Here is an 18,978-nt window from a genome sequence, read left to right as displayed (position 1 = left end):
AGGCAGGCTTACTACTCAGGTGACCTTTTGTTGAGCCCTCATTACCGGGCAGGATGGACAAGCAACCTGCTTACGGACCTGGACACTCTGGCCAGCCTGTGGCAACATCGGACCAACAAGTGGCACACCAGAATTTGACCCAGGTTTATCCAACTAAAACCCAGCACCTCATCTGAGCTGGTGGAGGTAAAGCTGCTGTGTATCAGAAGAGCATGTTTGGAACTAGAATTCAGAGCACCATTTCAGAGCTTCCAGAAGCTTCCTCAATTCTGTCCCTGTCTGCTCCAGCTGGTAAAAACCAAAAGGCCTCCCCTCCCAAGGCAAAGAGAAAGAGATAAGGAATTTGGGAAGCTTCTCCGCCCCAGGGAAGAATCAGCCTCAATGACAGTTTGGTATTAACTAGCTCAGCCATGCAGGGAGGCATAATTAGTTTCCCAGCCCAGAGTTTCATTCCACCGGTCCCCCACACCCCAAGGGCTACACAATCTGTTTGAAATGAAAAGAAAAATAAAATCACTGCTCTCCTCGGCTGACCCATCAGGCTATTGCTCCTGGCCGTGGGCAAAAGGTGAGGCAGCCATCTGTCTGCTGAGGTAACAAAGAATGGAATAGTCATTTTTAAATGACATTTTCCATTTTTCCCCTATGTCTACTATGCCCTCTTCTACCCCACTGTTTAAATGATTCTTGTCAAATGGAAAATATCAGGGAATAATAGGAAAAGAAAAATCACAGTAATCTGTGGCTCCTGATAAGGGGCTGCTCCGTGCCAGTGGGCCAAGTCCGAGAAAAACCTTCTTCTTGTGCCCATTTCCTGGGCTTGATGACTGCAGCAGGTGGGTGAAGGGGCGAGGGGCTGCTGTGAAGGGTCTGCGGGTCCAAACCCAAACCAACACCCATGGGTGGGTGACTCCACAGGTGGCCACCAGGGAAACAAGAGGTTCAGCCTGCCCACCATCTAGTTCTGCTGCTGCGCCAACTTCCGCCTTTGGTGCCCACGTACTTTCGACGGCGCTGGTAGAGAAAGCCCTCCTGAGCCCAGAGTGGCCCTCTTTGAGAATTCTTCCTCCTCTCTGCAGACAGTTGCTGACGCCTCCCTCCTGGGTGTGGGAAGAGCTGGTCCCAACTTACCACCACCACCCGAAAGCCACCTCAAGATGGTAGGATCCATTCCAAGGTTCTCACAGGCCTCAGTGTGGACAGGAGGCCAAATGGCCGCCACTCAGGCTGGGAAGCCAAAGGCCAACTTCCCCTCAGCTCCAGGGGCTCGAAGGAATTCTTGATCCCTTCTTGGAAATTAAGCTATGCTTTCTCTTTCCTGTGGACTCTCTAGGTATCCATTTAAGTGACCTCAACTCTGCCCCTCCTTTTGAAGCAGAGCTTCTCCGTTCAGCTACATCTTTTCTGGCACTATTCTCTGCTTTTTGGTGCAAGTTTGTTTTTCCCCTTCTGTACCCACAAGATTGCTTTCATTTGAAAGTGACCACAAGTGACAGTTTTATTAAAATAAAGATATCGAAGGTCCCCTGAAGGCTTCACGCTCCTCTCACCAGCTGATTCCTGGGGGATCTCAGTGCAGGAAAGCACATTTTGCGTGTCCATACAAACACACACACACACACACACACACACACACACACACACTCCACTGAGCTGCTGTTTCCCTTTGATTAAACCTTGCTACGGCAGTGTAAGCTGTGAGGTGCCTTGAAAGAGACTCCAGAAATGCATGTTTTCCTGTCCCTGACCTAGAAGGAAGAAGCAGCCTGAGACAGCCTCATGTGAGCCACCCCCAAGCCTGGAGGGCTGAGAACCAGTTCTTCAGTCCCCTGGCCTCCCTTCCAGACAGCTTTGAAGCCAGACACCTGGGTGTGAATGTTCTTACTAAGTGGTTTCGGTCAGGCCTGCTTATTTATTCATTCAGTCACCCAACAAATTCCTACTTAGCCCCAACTACATGCCTGCCTCTGTGTCAAACAGGAAATTGGAAAAACGAGGACCCTGCCTCCACCGTCAAGGAACCCACAGTGTAATGAGAAAAGCAGATTAATCGTTACAGTACAGTACAACTTTCTCTTCTGTAAAATGGGGCTAATAATCTCACGGGCTTCTTGTAAAGATTCTGTAAGATGAAGTGAATTAAACTGTGCCAAACATCTAGTCAGTGACCGATAAATGTCAGTCTTCTCTAGTTTCCTCTCCCCAACGTAAAACCTCTGCTCCTCCCCCATGGGCACCACCCCCGGGATCTGCAAAGCTGGGAAGAAGTCTGCTCCCGATATAGAGACCACACCTCCAGGAGCTGCCCAGTATTGCTTGGAACCCAAGTCAGGTCCTGCTAACAGTTATGTCCTCAGTCCTGAAGATGACCCCAGGCAGTAGAGTGCCAGCCCCAGGCACTCAGGCCATAGAGAGGGGACTAAGGGATCCCCTCAGAGACTATCTAAGGACATCCTCCCGTCCCTCATCCCTTAAGCATCTGGCTTCATCTGAGAATATACAACCCAGGGTTTATTTTCTCCCTGCAGAAGTTTCTTCTGAGGTTGGAGGAAGTAGAGGGACGTAGAGGGAAACTTTCTAGACTTGATTCAGACCTCTACATCCCCATCCCGAAGTCTCCAGGGCCCAACGGAGCACCCCCAGTGCAGTCACCAAATTGCGCTGGGCCTTGAACCCCTCAGCAGACAGGTTGAGGGTGTGGATGCTGTTACTTCTGGGGTTTAGCATACCCTGATTCTAAGTAAAGATCTTTCTAGATCTTTACCGGACTAGAGCTTTCCCAACTTAGATACAACTTGAGAAAGCTCAGCCTTCTTTGCTAATAGGTGAGGAAAGACGGAAGGGCTGCACTGAGCTGTACAACAATATCATACATTTCTAATATGGACCCCGGTGAAATAAGACACTTAGTTTTCAATTTACAAAACTCAAGGCAACTTTCTGTACTTCCAAAGTAATTACACACTCAAAAATCCTGATGCCTGTTTTGCGAAAAACAACTGGATGGTGTTGAAAACATTTGAGATTCACAATTATACAGTTTTAGGTAAATACAATAATTATATTTCTGGTTTTGTTAAGGCAATTATCTCTCTACTAAGTGACCCCAATAATCTCTGCTAATCTAGGTGACAACTGCCAGGAGGCTTCATAGTGATTTACTACAATTCTCTCTAGTAAGAAAGCAAAACTCCCCCTCAGTTTTCTGCCTAGAAAGGCATCTTTTTCACAAGAACTTTAAATAGAGAAGTACTAAAAGAAAAAAAAAATGTAGACTGTAGCTTCCCGATATGAAACTACATCTTTCCTGAGTTGTAAAGAATGTATATTAAAGTTATATCACACAACAAAATGCACATTTTGTAGAGGAGGAAGAAAGAAGAGATTGAGTCTCCCTGACAATTATCTTAAATCACACCTTCCTGCCTGCCATCGAAATTATAAGTCACATTGCTTTGAGTTGAATCAAATTCACCCTGATAGGAAGATAGGCTGATGTGGCTCCTATTCTGTCAGGAGGTCAAAACCCAAGAAAACCCAAGTCTCTCCTTAAGGAGATTCTCCTTCCATCATAGGGGAGAGTCCTCCGCATCCAGCACTGGGGAAATGAGACTCTGACCAGGTAACCGGGCACCTTGCATAATTCTCCCGCCAGCCACGCATCCTACAAACATAGCACATTCCTGACATGGTCTGCCGCCCACTGCAATGCCACATGGGTTTTACAAACAAAAATATTTCTCTACAAACAGAAGCAGGTCCCCAGGCTGGCAGGGCTAGAATTTCAGAGAAGTAGGCAAGTCACACGGAGACACTTGGATATTAGCATTAGTTTGGGCTCCTCTCTTATCTCGCTTTTGACCTTCTCGGGCTGGATGTAGCTGGGGAAGTCTTAGCACACACATCATGTCTAATGGCACTGAGATGGGCTTCAAATCTGCTACTCGAGGCATTACAACCAGAAAATATATTCCTGATCGTGTTTTCTATGTGACCGCAAGAAGGAAAGATAGTAGAAATAAAGGAAGGAGGGAAAGAAGGAAGCCTGAGGAAAAGACTGTGCTTTCTGTCCCCATGCCTACTCCAGGACAGGCAAGGGGGGTGGGGGGCGCTTTCCTGCATGGCATCTCATTTCATCAGCACAACAATCCAAAAGGAGTGTTTAGGGAGCTACTGCCCTCCTTTCTATAGCTGCGGAAACTGAGGCACAGGACAGTGAAGAGACTTGCCCAAGGTCACCCACCTGAAATCAGCCACCGACTGCCTGCACGCATTTCCCCACATGAAGTGAGAGGCGCAGGTAACTGCTGGTTTTACTTAATATCTGAGCTTACTCTCTCCAAATCTTCCCTGCTCCACTCTTCTTAATCCTCCTCATTCTTTCAAGATGTGTCATAAGCCCCAATTCCTTCAGGAAGTCCATTCTGATGATGCACTCTTCTAGAATTTAATTTTAACCCTCATTACACCAGTTAGCTTGCAAAAGATCCTCAACGGTTTTTTGTATTGTCTTCTTGGCCTGATTATGAGCTTCTTAAAGGAAAGAACTATGTCCTATATATTTTGTCATCTCTCGATACGCCTGGCACAGAGTCAAGCCCTTGTGTAGGGCTCAGGAAGTAGCCACAGAACAGCCTGCATTGATGGCTTTAAAAGCTGGGCTCCTCTGCAAACCCCTGCCCATAGCCCCCCACTCCTCTGACAGTGGCCTCCGAGGCCAGCACAATCTGCTCTCCAGCCAGCCCTTCTCTGGCCTCATCCCCCACCCCTTTCTTCCGCAATCACTCTGCTCCGGCCACACTAGCTAACCCAGGTGTTTGTTCCTCAAACACACCAGGCACAATCCTACCCCAGGGCCTTTACACTGTTCCCTCCACCTTGAAATCTCTTCCCCCAGACAGAGTTCACACCTAACTTTCAAGTCTTTGCTGACAGAAGAGCTCCTGACCACCTCATTTAATTGCAACACCTTCATATTTTTTTGTCTTTGTTCCACTGATATACCCTCAGCACTTGCTAGGTGCCAAATAAATGCTGGTTGGATGAAGGAAGGGAAGGACCTAAGCAAGTGACCAACAGAGAGCAGCAGTACATCTCAGGTCACTGTCAAATTCCCAGTCATTCTGGGGGAAGAATAGGGACTGGGAAAGAGGTCTGCAGTTTCTCCCAACCATCTCATGCCCCACCCCCATCTGCTGGCACCCTGCCAGGATTCAAACCAATGCCAGCCTTGGAGTCTGCCTCCTATACCTGCCCACACAGCTAGGGGCCCACTGTTATATATACTTTACCAGAATACCCCATTTCTTCAATTAAATGGGAAGTTCCTGGCAAACCCGGACATGTCTGCTGTTTCTTTTGTGTGCACCAGTCCCCTCCCTGGTCCCCAGCCCGACCCCATGCCCTGAGCCTGGAGGACCCCCAAAAACCTTAGGTCTGAGCGAGTGGAGGAGATGGGCTTGCTCACACTAAGTCCTTTCCTGAAAAAAAAAACGATACTGTTGGCTTCGAAGAGCCATGGCTTGGATCCTCTTTCAGCTTTCCTGAGGGCTCAGCCCCCGCCTGCTCCTGGCACAAGCCTCCTCTTGTGTCTCCAGGGAAGGGTACCAGCAAAACAGCCACCTGGTAACCCCTCCCAAGGCCTCACTTCTGCCATGAATCTTTCTTCCAGCCTCATCTGCAACCTTTCTGCTGAAAGTAAGGGATAAGCCTGCTTTCCCCTGATCAGCATCACTGCAGCAGAAGAACAAGAGGAGCCCTGGCCCGTTACTAATGGGCTTAGTAGAGTCATGGGGTTTATCTCTTGGTAAGCACAAAATCTTGGACAAGGTAGCTACACTTGCTGAGCCTTGATTTCCTCATCTGTAAAATGGAACTAACAGCGTCCCACAGGCTCCTTACAAGGTTAAAGTGATGCAGCACATGCAAAGCCCTTAGCACCTGAGAGATGCTCAACAAACATTAATTCTCTTCTTCCTCCCATCTCTTCTTCAGACAACTTCAGGCCTGTTTTTACAACCCTTTCTCACTGGTTACTTTTTCCTACTTTTGAATCATTGATAAAAGTCTCTTTTATTCACTTTCCATTGGATTTCCTCTCGAATATAAATCTCCAGATTCTAGTAAAATATTTTTTTAAAAGCCTGGCCCAGGGTGATTGGGCGGCTCAGTCAGTTAAGCATCTGACTTTGGCTTAGGTCGTGATCTTGCAGTTCATGAGTTCGAGCCCTGTGCTGGGCTCTGTGCTGACAGCTCAGAGCCTGAAGGCTGCTTTGGATTTATTCTCTCTCTCTCTCTCTCTCTCTCTCTCTCTCTGAAACTCTGAAAGACAAATAAACATTAAAAAGATAAATTTTTTAAAAGCCTGGCCCAATTATAGACTTAGAGAATCTACATCATAATCCCTATAATGTATACTTTCCTCCAAACAGTCTTTTAGAAAATAAAACAAATCAGAAGATCAGTTTATTATTAAGCTGAGACTTAGATGTGGAAGAAACCAAAATGTTAAAAAACTCACTTTTCCAAGCCCTTGAACCGAGAGGCAGGTCTAAAACCTCTCCAACACCTATACCAACCCCCCGCCCCCCTTTCCTCCGTGGCTCCTTCTGTCCCGTCAGGGAAATATTATGATGATTAATTAGACAACGCCTGTTCCGTTTATCAAGATCCTTTGAGGCGGGAACCACATAAACACCAAGCATCATAACTGCAATAAAAAGAAACCAGAAAACCCCTCAGCTCTGGGACCCTAACCAAGGCAGCGCTAAATAAATCTATAGTGGAATATCAAGAAGGATCTTCCACATGGATAATAGAAAATGTCACCAGCATAAACAGGAAGAGAGATTAGTTCAATAAAGGAATAAAGTCACATTTGCGGGCCTCAAGTAAGATTTTTGCTTACTTTTAACTTCCCAGCATATAACTCACGAGGTTATTAATACAGACTCCTACTGTTTTGGGCAAATAAACAGCTGCTGATGTTTTGTGCCCAAACCACTTTATTAGAGCTTTCCTTTACAGCAATTGTTTTTTTCCTTTGCAAATCCTGAGAGGCTCAGACAGCTAAAAAAACAGAGTGCCAAGGCGGGAGGAACAACAAAGGAGAGAGGAGGCAGCCCGTGTGGGCAGAGAGAACGGGGCAGGGGCTGCTGGGATCCTTACTGTCCTCTTTACAACTCTTGGACAAAGTCAGCATTCGAAGAAGAAATCAGAAGACACAGACATGGTGCGATCACAAGGGCTATTTTTGCCCTGATGCTTAGCAGCTGCCATTAAATAGAATTTAGCAGCGTGAGAAGATAAGGATGAGCAACCCTCCAGGTTTGCCCAGGTTCAAGGGGCCTCCTTGGACGCGGGAACTACAGTTTTAAAATAGGGGCACCTGGGTGACTCAGGCCATTAAGCGTTTCACTCTTGATTTGAGCTCAGGTCATGATCTCACTGTTTGTGAGTTCGAGCCCTGCATTCGGGCTTTGCACGGACAGAGGAGCCTGCTTGGGATTCTCTCTCTGCTCCTCCCTTGCTCACATGCATTTGTGCTCTCTTGCTCTCTCTCTCTCAAAATAAATTAATTAATTAAAAAAAAAAAAAACAGGGGAAGTCCTGGGCAAATGGGCCAAGTTGATCACCCCAGAAGACACATGACTCTGTCAACGTACAGGAAAGCACTCAGCACAGCACCTGGCACACAGCGAGTGCTCTCAAGTCCCATGTGGAACAGAATGAGCTCTAGCTTGCAGCTGGCACCTTCTGCTTGTCCCACGGGACAAGTCCCTAGGGCTTACAATGATCCTAGCAGATCCACAATGATCCAAGAGAGGGCTCTCCATGGCCCTCCGCCTCTGGCACCCAACCTCGAGGCTCCCCACCGACATGACAGACCAAGCCGCCTCCCTGGCACCCCGCCCCCACCAGTGTCCCACTTGACCTGAGGCCTCTGAACTTACACTTGAACATAGTCTACAATAGCATGATCTCCCTGTCCTCTCACTGTGTGACTTTCACCTTTTTTTTTCTTCTATAGAGAACATATATGTTAGAAAGTCTCCCTTCGTGTCTCCACCATCTACAGTGTGTGACCTTGGGCAAACTCTTTAAGTGTCTATGTCTCAGTGTCCTCACCATTAAAACTCTCCCTCCATGTTGCAAAGATAAAAAGCAACCTGGCACGGTCAGCAGCTAGCCCAGTCCCGGCCACACAGGGGTTCTCTTCCTCCGTGCCTCCCAATACAATCAATCTTCAATACTTTATATGCCTGTTGCTCTGAAAATAAACCAAGAGCTTGGCTAGGATTCTCATTTGTCACTTCTGGAGCTTCAAATCCCTTCTTACTCTTATATTCATTGGCTCAAGCAATTTTGGTGGTATTGTTCTCCTAAAGTCCCAGATGTCATTAGCCTGACTCTTACGTGCCCAGGTTTCAAATCCCGTCCTGCCCAGGTCCCTGAATTACCTTCCCATTCCTCTGGGATCTCAGTGCCCCTTACTGGCCCATCCCAGGACACAGAGATGGATGGGCAAAGCAAACAAGTCACCAGGGGTTAAAATGCAATTCTCAGCCATCTTAATCAGGGGCTCTACCTCTGTCTTAAATTCTGGACAGTGGCTATTCTGAAGAGTAGCCTCCTCGTCACAAGTCAGTTTTCATTGTTTTCATCTGTCCCAAAGAGAGGGGTGCAGACACCACTCTTCTGGATCTCCCCAAACACCGTACTTTGTGAACTCCTGAAGAGAACTAGTAACAAAACGTAGCCCAGGGAACCACCTGCTGGTCTAGTACCATTTCAGCAGTGGCCTCATACGGCAAACCTGTCACAGTCTCATTAGGACTGGACACTTAGGGCTTTCACAAAGCTTCATTAAGGGCAGTTCCATCTCCCAAAAGCGAACTTTCACAAACTGACCCTGAGTGTTGGGCAGTGAAAGAGCGACATCAGAACCCCATGCCCACTGGGATGACTGGTCCTAAATATGTATTTTAATCCATAATCCTGTAGCCAGGGAGTGGGGCGGGAGGGTGGGGCAGGTGCCTGGGTGGCTCGGTCAGTTAAGCAGCCAACTATTGACTTCACCTCAGGTTATGATCTCACGGTTATGAGATGGAGCCCCACATTGTCGGTTAAATGCCTGACTTCAACTCAGGTCATGATCTTACAGTTTGTGGGTTCAAGCCCCGTGTCAGGCTCTGTACAGACAGCTCAGAGCCTGGAGCCTGCTTCAGATTCAGTGTCTCCCTCTCTCTCTGTCCCTTTCCCACTTGAGCTCCATGTCTCTCTCTCTCTCAAAAACAAACATTAAAAATTTTAAAAAAAGAAAAGAAAAAGACATTATTGTGTAGCCAGCAAAATACCAAAGCATTAGTGTTCATATAATCAGGAATCCTCCTGCTTCAAGTTCCAGTTGGCTGCACTCGGCTGGGTCCACACAAAGCACACAGCCCCACAAGGAAGACTCCAGGGCAGCAGCCGTGCCCCATCACCAACGCAACAAACTTTAGATTGGAACAGTTGTGCAGTGATTTGTCATTAACAATAATTTAAATACCAAAACATATGAGTGATTAAGTTAAACTCATAAGTGGAAGGGAGTTCAAGGTTATCACGTTCTCTTGCATACTAACACGCGTCAGCAGTGGGAGGAAAAAGGACAAAGTGAGAATGCGTGCACCACCATGTGGGGACATGCCCCAGCCCGGCCCCACCCTGGGGCGGGTGCCCTGCATGTGAAGGCATGCGTGTGAGGGAAAGGAAAACAGCCTGCGCTTCCGTACTCACACACTGCACTGTGGAACGGAGCTGCCGCCGACCCCAAAGGCAGAGTGAGATTTGGCAAGCTGGTGATTGTAGGCACCATGAAATCATCAAATCTCTACCCAATTCAAGAACCCCCGGCGCAGAGAGACATTCAAGGCCAGCGTGAAAATGCAGGCCACCATTCATTTCATCTGGGTCATCAACTAGCAGACCTAGCCCCCGCCACCCCTTGTGCTCTACAGCAGTCGCGCATCTCACATTTACGGGCTTCTGTTCCTCCATCTTCAGGCATAATTCTCTTTCTCCCAGAATCCCACCTTGCTGCCTTCTGGCCACATTCATCACTCATTCAGCCTGGTGCTTCCCACAAAGAACCTTCTGGGCAGCAGCACCTCCAACTAGACTGCCTTCCCAAATGCTTCTCCACAGGGCAGCCATCTGTCCTAGACTCCTGGACAGAACCCAAGCAATGAAAAAGGGCAAGAATCCTAAAGAGACCCTCAAGCCCCCAAATCAAGGCAATGGCCCATTTAGCTTTCCAAGTGAAGTGAAGTCAGAGATTGTATAGGATCGTAATGAAGATGGTCCAGTAACCTTGTATGTGGCTCTGAATCCTAGAAATACCTTTGGAGAAACACAGACCAGCCTAGCCCAAGTGACTGCAGCTGACCTTCAAGGCCCTCACAAACCCAGAAACCAGACTGTGGCTCTCCAACATTTCATTCTGAATTCTCCTTGAGATTCTACGTCAACCTACTTATCAAGGGCAAATAACAATTTATGTCAAGTGAGTGGGAAAGAATGTGGAATTCATTTATTTTACAGCCTACACACTTATGGATAAAAATGAGAATTCTTTGGCCATGGGGAAAAAGTTGTATTCTTTGGCAAGGTTTTCTGACTCCATGAAGATGCAGTCCGGGGCTATTAATAAAGGTGATTGGGCTCAACTTCTAAATCTTGAGATTGCACTCTCTCAAAATATCAATCACTGTTACTAATATAATTTCACATGCCATAGTTCATCTCAAAGGACAAATAGCTTTACTATTTAAATGACACCCTGTCCTCAAATAAACTCCACAAGCACTCGGCAAACATCAGGTCCCCTTCTTCACAACCATGCCAAGTCAGGGATCAGATGAGGACACTAGCCAATTCTAGGTGACATCCAAAAGCTACAAGGGACAAAAAAAAAATCACCCAACATCCAGGCCTAGGACATTTTCTGACTTTTAGGGACCACAAATGGTTTATAATCAGAGTAAGCAACCTGTTTTTACTGACTTAATGTTCACCAATATGCATAAAATATGCCTAACAAACTTTTAGGAAACAAAAAGCAGTTAATAATCCATTTCTCCCATTGTTGGGATGATCTTGACTCAGTGAAGTAAGATAATGGATTTAGAAATTAGTCATATAATGTAATACATTATTAATCATGGTATTCAGAAGGGTAAATAGATATTACAAAACCACTACCCAGGAATTCAATTTCCTTTCAGATGTGTTTACTCTCTTGAATTCTTTATGCTACAATCATCCCCCACAAAAATGTAACAGTCAGGCCTTTTTCTCCCAAAACGGTGATTTTCAACCTTTTCTTTTAAAAAAGCAGAGCCTTTTTAAAAATAAAATATTCTATAGAACACCAAGTATAAGACAGGTGAAGGAGAAGATACACTGGCTGCAAGGAGGAGAGCAGGTGGGTGCAGGAGACGTCCAGGAGGCTTCACTTGACCCTTTTATTTCTCAGGTCCCAGATCCAACCTGGTAGAAGCTTGGGGCTCCTTGGGGCCACAGTATGAAAACCACTGCCCTAAATCATCTATGTAAAGCCAAAGTTATATATATAATATAGAATACAGGCCATATGTATGTGTGTGTATATATTATATATAGATACATGTGTGTGTATATTTTATATATATATATAATAATATATATATATATATAATTAGTGCTCTACATAAATAAACCACATATATATAATACACAAATCACAAACACTGACACCCCAAGAGAAAAACTGGCAAAAGACACTAATATAAGGTGAAACTAACAGGGGGAGGTTGAGGGGGGTGGTTATTAAGTTCTACAGTAATCAAAGGAGTACAAATCCAAAGAACATTTGACAGTGATTACCTATGCCCAAAAAAGTTTAATGATAACACCAATGCTGGCCAGGTTCCATGAAACTGGTATAATAATACATTGCTAGTGGCTGTGTAACAAGATTTTAACAACAATCATTCATTAAAATGTTCCTACTCTTGGAAGAATCCCACTCCTGGAAATAGATCCTTAAAGACAGTTCAAAAGAAGAAAAAGGAGGTGGAGATGTTTATTTCTGCATTAACTTTAGTGGAAAAGCCAATGTTCAGTAATAGGGAAGTGGTTAAATCAATAATGGTTATACTGATGGTGGAATATTATGCCATCATTAAAAATACAGTACAATTTCTCTTTAAGAACCCTCCACTTCGTCACCTCTCCTAATGAAGCATGCTTTCAATCCCCCTGGGAAACTGGCACCAGGATGCCTTTGTCCTTCTGTGTCAGCTTTCATCTCCCACCCCACCCACATCTCCAGCTCAGGAGATATGTGGTTGTATGGTTACCAACAGTCCTCTGGGTTTGTTCCCAAATGTGTTTTTACTTTTGGTACTTGTCATTGTAACAGCATAATCTGATTAATCTGATTTAATTACATATTCTAGAAACCAATGAAATATGACTGCTAAAAAGATGAGAGTTGTTGTTTCTAAGAAAATTAATTTAATTGCTTTGCAAAGACTTTATAAAGCTAGTCACTGAAATAGCACTCAAATTCTATGTGAGCAAAATCACTGAGAAGGACAAGGCAAAAGTCATAGAAATTTAGGCTACTACACGGAGACTGCTTCATAAGCAACTTCAAGTTCTCAATGAATGTTAAAGAAAACAGAAGTAGAGATCAGTCTTTGTAAAGCCGCACATTATGTAAGTGGCTTATGCAAGGAAGATGACCAGAAAGGCAACTGCCCCCCTCCCAGCCCAAAGACAAGCCTTGGCCTTAACATCAAAAGGCTGGCCAATGAGGGGCGCCTGGGTGGCTTAGTCGGTTAAGCGTCCGACTTTCGCTTAGGTCACGATCTCACGGTTCGTGGGTTCGAGCCCCGCGTCGGGCTCTGTGCTGACTGCCAGCTCAGAGCCTGGAGCCTGTTTCAGAGTCTGTGTCTCCCTCTCTCTCTGACCCTCTCCTGTTCATGCTGTCTCTCTCTATCCTAGAAATAAAATAAAAATATTAAAAAAAAAAAAAAAGGCTGGCCAATGAATGTACAAAATATTCAAAAATAATATGTAAGTAAAACATTTAATGCATGTATGCAACATTCTGTAATATTCTCTTTACCCAGTTTTTCAATTAATGAACTTAAACCTCAACTGTATTGAGTAAGAGGGAATCTATTGTTCTTTAATAACAAGTCCACAATGGCAGGGTCCAGGAGTGTCTTGATTTACCACCGTATCCAATGTCACCTCTCCACTGTGCTACCTGGCACATATTAGATCTTCAATAAATAAACACTGAATCAATATACTATGTAGCAGACATGAACAAAATGCTTCTAACAAAAAGCAAGCTGAAAAACAGGCGAAATATGAAATTACATGCAAGCCATGACTACACCTTTGTTTTTAAATATGGAGGCAGATGGGCAAAGTTAGAAGGGAATGCTCAAATGCAAAATAGATGTGTCCAAGTAGAATGAATCAGAGGCAATTTTATACATTTTTAATTATTTCCTATTACCGGTTTGAAAAGATATTAATCAAGAAAAGGACAGGCGCCTGGATGGCTCAGTCAGTTCAGTGTCCTACATCAGCTCAGGTCATGACCTCACAGTTCATTTGTTCAAGCCCCATGTAAGGCTCTGTGCTGACAGCTCAGAGCCTGAAGCCTGCTTCGGATTCTGTGTCCCTCTCTCTTTGCCCTTCATCTGCTCATACTCCATCTCTCTCTCAAAAGTAAATAAACATTAAAAAAGAAAGAATGAAAAAAGAAAAGGAGAAGACTGCTTGGGTTTCTACTGGACTTCCAAAATAAGTCGTGAACTAATACTGAGTCGCTTCCAAGGTCTCCAAAACCCAGGCGTCCTTCAGCCCACCCTCTGCTTCATCCGTCTCACCACGTCCAGCAACCCCATCTTCCCCCTCCGAAAAGAGAACACATATGAACACTTATCTTGTGTCTCCAACCCAAAAGGATGCTGTTTTTGAAACCTGGAGCTATCCACCCTCTCGCTTACCATCTATCTGGTTTAAAAATTTTTTTTTTCAAAACTGCAATTTACATTCCCAAGAGATTCCCAGACATGATCTAATTAAATCATTCAATCAGAAAACAAATTAAAATGAAATATCACTGCAACCCCCAAGAGGAAAATAAACTTTTCAGTCATGACTAGAACAGACCTCTAGGGTGATGCTCCAAAGCCTCTTCTAATTGCAAGGCCTCTGACACATTCTGCGGAACATTTTGTGACATTTGCAGTTTCCGGGACAACTTTCCTTCCAAAGCAAAGAGGAGTCTGAGCAAGGCTCCAAAGCAAAACATTCGTTTGAGAACGGAAACGCTTCCATTAATGACTAACCGGTGCACTGGGCATCCACACTATGCACTCATTCATTCATCCATTCATCTATCCAACACCTACTCTCTGCAGAATGTGCCAGAAACTGTCCTGGTGTTCCACCAACTCTTTTTAAGTGAATGTAACCTCTGCCTCTCAGCATAAAATAAAACAACACCCAGAGCTTCCTGAGTTTATCTATGGAAGAGTCTCAAAGTGGGAAGGTTCTGACTTCACCATTCCTTGGCCATCCTCTGACACCGTCTTCCACCAGCAAGTAACTCCAGTGGAGCGCTGTTTCCCGCTGTGAGCTGCTGGCCCTCTAAGGAGACAGTGCGGTATGTGGTAAAGAACGCGCACTGTGAAGCCAGATGGGCTGGGTTTAAATCCCTCAACTCCCAAGTATCAGTAATGTGACCGTAGACAAGTCTTAATCGCTGTCTGTAAAATGGAGTTAATACTACCTATCTTACAGGGTTGTGATAATTAAATTAGTCCATACACATAAAGCACTTAGCATAGTGTCTGGCACATAATGGGCGCTATATAATTTTCAGCTATTGTCATTACCCCTTATTCTCCACTCCCTCAGCTCAGCACAGTTAACTGGATTGCTCCAAAAGCCACACTAGCTGGAGGAAACTGAACAGTGGAATACACATGAATGGTCTATATCACCAGGTACAAGGATCTGACTGTCCTTTCCCCCTCTGCCTTCAAAATATAAATCTCTAAATTCACTTAATTCCCTGAATCCCAGCTCTGGATGGCCCCGGGACCACTGGGAGAGCCGTCACTGGTCGTCACTACCCCACCATGGCACAACCAACCAAGTCACTTCCACCCTCTACCTGCCTCCCATCCAGTCTTCCCCAAGTCACTGACCCTTCCCCACCCTCTACAGTCCATGGCTTCTGCCTTTCTGTCCTGAGAATCTGATCACTTTTTTTAAATGTTTTTTTAATGCTTTTTTGTTTTAATTTATTTTTGAGAGAGAGAGAGAGAGAGAGAGTGTGTGTGTGTGTGTGTGTGTGTGTGTGTGTGTGTGAACAGGGGAGGGTCAGAGAGAGAGGAAGATCCAGAATCCGAAACAGGCTCCAGGCTCTGAGCTAGCTGTCAGCACAGAGCCCGACGCGGGGCTCAAACCCATGAACCATGAGATCATGACCTGCGCCAAAGTTGGACACTTAACTGACTGAGCCACCCAGGCACCCCGAATCTGGTCGTTTCTGAATATCCACAGGAGTCATAACACAGTCAGGGGACATACCCAAGAGAACTGGACCAACATATATTTTAAGAATCCTGTTCTCTCTTTGCTTCTTCTTCCTCCCAATTTTTTCAGGTATATATTTAAAAGTTCCAGACAGGGGCGCCTGGGTGGCTTAGTCGGTTAAGCGTCCGACTTTCACTTAGGTCATGATCTCGCGGTTTGTGGGTTCGAGCCCCGCGTCGGTCTCTGTGCTGATTGCCAGCTCAGAGCCTGGAGTCTGTTTCAGTCTGTGACTCCCTCTCTCTCTGACCCTCCCCTGCTCACGCTGTCTCTCTCTCTCTCCCCTAGAAATAAAAATAAATAAATAAAAAAATTTAAAATAAATAAATAAATAAAAGTTCCAGACAATATGTAGTTATAAGGTTTCCTGGGAACAAAACCACAAAGGCTCCTTTCAGCTTCAACACTGCACTCACTTTCATGTAAAGCCTTATAAATCACGTGACATGGTCCACATTCAGTATGACAGGGGCTACTCTGTGATGAGCTCATGGGTTAACAATGTCTCCTCACTGCTTCCCAAAGTAGCACCTTGCTCACCTCCTCCCTGAGCAGACTGGAAAGCCCAAGAGAATCATTTTTCAGGAATACACACACACACACACACACACACACACACAGAATGTGTGAATGAAAATCTCTCAAAACCTGTGGGCAAACTGGAAACGTCAAAGTAAGGCATGGCCTTGTGTCTCCCTGGGAGTGGTCTGAATCACCCTGGGGCAAGCACTGTGCTTCTATTGCTGATTAACTGTCAGTCCAAACCCACGGGAAGCAGAAGGTAAGCAACAGCAGCAACAGGGGCCATCAGATAGATAAATCGGTCTGCTAAGCCCAGTGCCAGTTTGAGAGGCAGAGGTGGATATGAAGGAGAAGCTGTCAACAGTCTCCTTTCCGAGGGAAGTGTCCCCAAGCCACGGGCTTGTTTTGAGGTCATTATTTAGAAAGCACAGGGGTATGTACACCTCTCCTGCACTCACCTGGACCTCCCCTGGGAAGGAACTATTCTGGACATGTGGGGAACCCACCAAATGGGGACGCAGCACCTATCTCTACTCTGGCAGGGGGCGCAGGTGCAGACACCCACGTGTAAACAAAACAGAGTGCTCCTGGGGGAGAAAGACTTCCGTTCTGCCAAGGTCTGCTGGGTACTGGACCCAGAGCTTGCCTGGCCTGCCAGGTTTATGGGTGAACAAGGTTCCCTGCCCTTCAGAAGCTCACACGCTGGCAGAAAGCAAGGGAAGTGGGGAGGTGAGGAAAAAAGAAGTGTGAACGTGTGAAACGGGGTCGTGTGTGCACACCCAGTACCAGTGCCCCGCGGTGCCAGAAGCTCTCCATCCCGTGCCTCTGACAGCACATCAGACGGGGTCGCATCCGGAGAGCTCCCATACGCCATCCTCCCCTTGACCCCCGCCCTGGCCTGGATGGAGCGCAACCACCTCGCGCCGCCTTAGACTCCAGAGCCACTCCGCGAGCGTCTGTCTGCTCCGCCCCAACCGCTCCCTGGGCCTGGGAATGCCCTGGGCCTGGGAGAAGAGCTACCGGAGGGAACGGCCTTCCCCCAGCCTCGCGGGGAAGGTGCAGCCCAGGGGGCTTCTCTCGGTCCTGGGCGGATGCGCCACCGCAGTGGACAGAGCGCCAGGTTCCCGTGCTTCTTCCCCGAGTCGACACCTGCTCCTGGAGAGGGTCCTGGACCCGCTGGCTGTGGTGGGGGTGGGGACCGCTATAGGTTCAAGCGGCACCCCCAGCCACAGATTACCCCGGCATTTCCAACTGCCTACGGACGGCGCACAGCAGGGCTGGGGCTGGGTCTACGCAATCTTCCCCGGTTCGTCCCGCAGCCTGTGGGTTCTAAATACCAAAGGCTGGGGCCGCGCGAGCATCTCGCCCTGGGCCCTTACAGGAACCAAATGAGCTCGACTGCCCGCGCCCACTCTCTTGTACACACACAAACATGCACGTACACTCTCTGAGCCGGACCCGTGTGCGATCCGGAGAGTCCGCGAGCAACCGGAGTCTCGGGCACATTTGGACACGTGCGCAGCGCGCCCCCACACCGCCAGTGAGCTGCACACACCCGCGCGTGGAGCCCCGCGCACACACGTGTGCCCTGGAGAAGCGCGCACGGCCGCAGACAGCGAGGGTCCCCCACGCAGGCAAGAGCGCACACGCAGTCCCCCAAGCGTCTGCGGCCTCACACCCCGCAGCTGCCGGCTATATGCGCACCGGCCCCAGCGCACCCGGCGCCGCTCTGGGCACTCCGGGGCCTGGTGAGCGGCCCAAGTTTCCCCGGGTGCCCGTACCTTGGATATGCTGCTTGATGACATTCTCCAGGTGGTCTAGCCGTTCAATAATCTTCAGGGTGTCCCCTTTGTCTTCCTCCAGCTTCTTATCAGGCGCCGGCTCCTGCCCCCGCACATACACGCTGGCGATGTAGTTGGTGACCCAGCCCACGTAGAGCAGACATATGATGTTGGTCATGCCGCTCAGGATCACGCAAGTGGACACCAAAGTTTTGGTCTTCCTGGTGCACACCATTCTGGGCTCCCTCCTCCATATAGAGCTCCCGGGGGACCCTCCTCGCCTCGCGCCGGCACTCCCCCGCGCGCACACCCCCTCGACCGCCCGGGGCCGCTGGGCGCCCGAGCACCTGAGTCCCGAGGTCCTCCACAGCCCCGGCTGCCCGCGGTGGAGCCGCCGTGCCCAAGTTTGGAGCTCCCGCCGCTGGCCACCCGGAGAGAGAGCTTGACAAAGGAAACGAGGTGGATTTTTTTCCAAATTAAAAATCCCCGAGCCCTTCTGGAAGCGGTCACGGGTGGCCGGCAGCGGCGCGCCCGGATACGCGCATCGGGGAAACTTTGCCACAGCCTGCGGCCGCGGCCGCGCCGTTTCCCATCGCCAGGCGCGGGGTGCCTTGGCGGTCCGACCGGCCCGCGCTGCTGGAAGGACGGCGGCGGCGGCGGCGGCGGCGGCGGCGGCGGCGGCGGGGAGAGCAGCGGAGCAGAGCGGCCCGGCCCCCTCCGAGCGACAAGCGCCGCCACCAATCGCGCTCCGGCTCGGGAGAGGGGCCGGTGCTGGGCGGCCGCGGACCAACAGGGAGGGCGCGCGGGGCGGAGTCCGGCCCCCGGGCCCCACCTGCTGGCCGCCCCTGGCTCCCGCCCTCCCGGGACGCGCCTGAGCCTCCACCCGCGCCCGCTCGAGCGGCCCCGGCCGCGAGGCTCCCGGAGAGGCGCGCCGCCAGCCTCAGCCCCTAGGTCGGCAGATTCCGCCTCTAGAGGAATTCCACCTCTGGCTCTTGCGCGGGGACCTCCGGTCTTTGCGGGGTCG

The 18,978-nt window shown here is 48.2% G+C and overlaps 1 protein-coding gene across 1 annotated transcript in view; it reads right to left on the bottom strand.

Moving 5' to 3' along the window:
- Positions 1-18,586, bottom strand: part of GALNT18 (polypeptide N-acetylgalactosaminyltransferase 18) — a 355,085-nt gene extending 336,499 nt beyond the window's left edge. Inside the window, exon 1 of the mRNA XM_039240915.1 lies at positions 17,955-18,586. Coding sequence (XP_039096846.1) covers positions 17,955-18,189 — 235 coding nt within the window. The 5' untranslated portion in view covers positions 18,190-18,586. The remainder of the gene's footprint in view (positions 1-17,954) is intronic.
- Between the last annotated feature and the right edge of the window lie 392 nt (positions 18,587-18,978).

This window comes from Hyaena hyaena, unplaced genomic scaffold (genome assembly GCF_003009895.1).
Source record: "Hyaena hyaena isolate Hyena2069 unplaced genomic scaffold, ASM300989v1 scaffold_183, whole genome shotgun sequence".
Classification (NCBI taxonomy): Eukaryota; Metazoa; Chordata; class Mammalia; order Carnivora; family Hyaenidae; genus Hyaena; species Hyaena hyaena.
The sequence above is the reverse complement of the archived record's forward strand: the minus strand, read 5'-3'. Positions and strand labels throughout refer to the sequence as shown.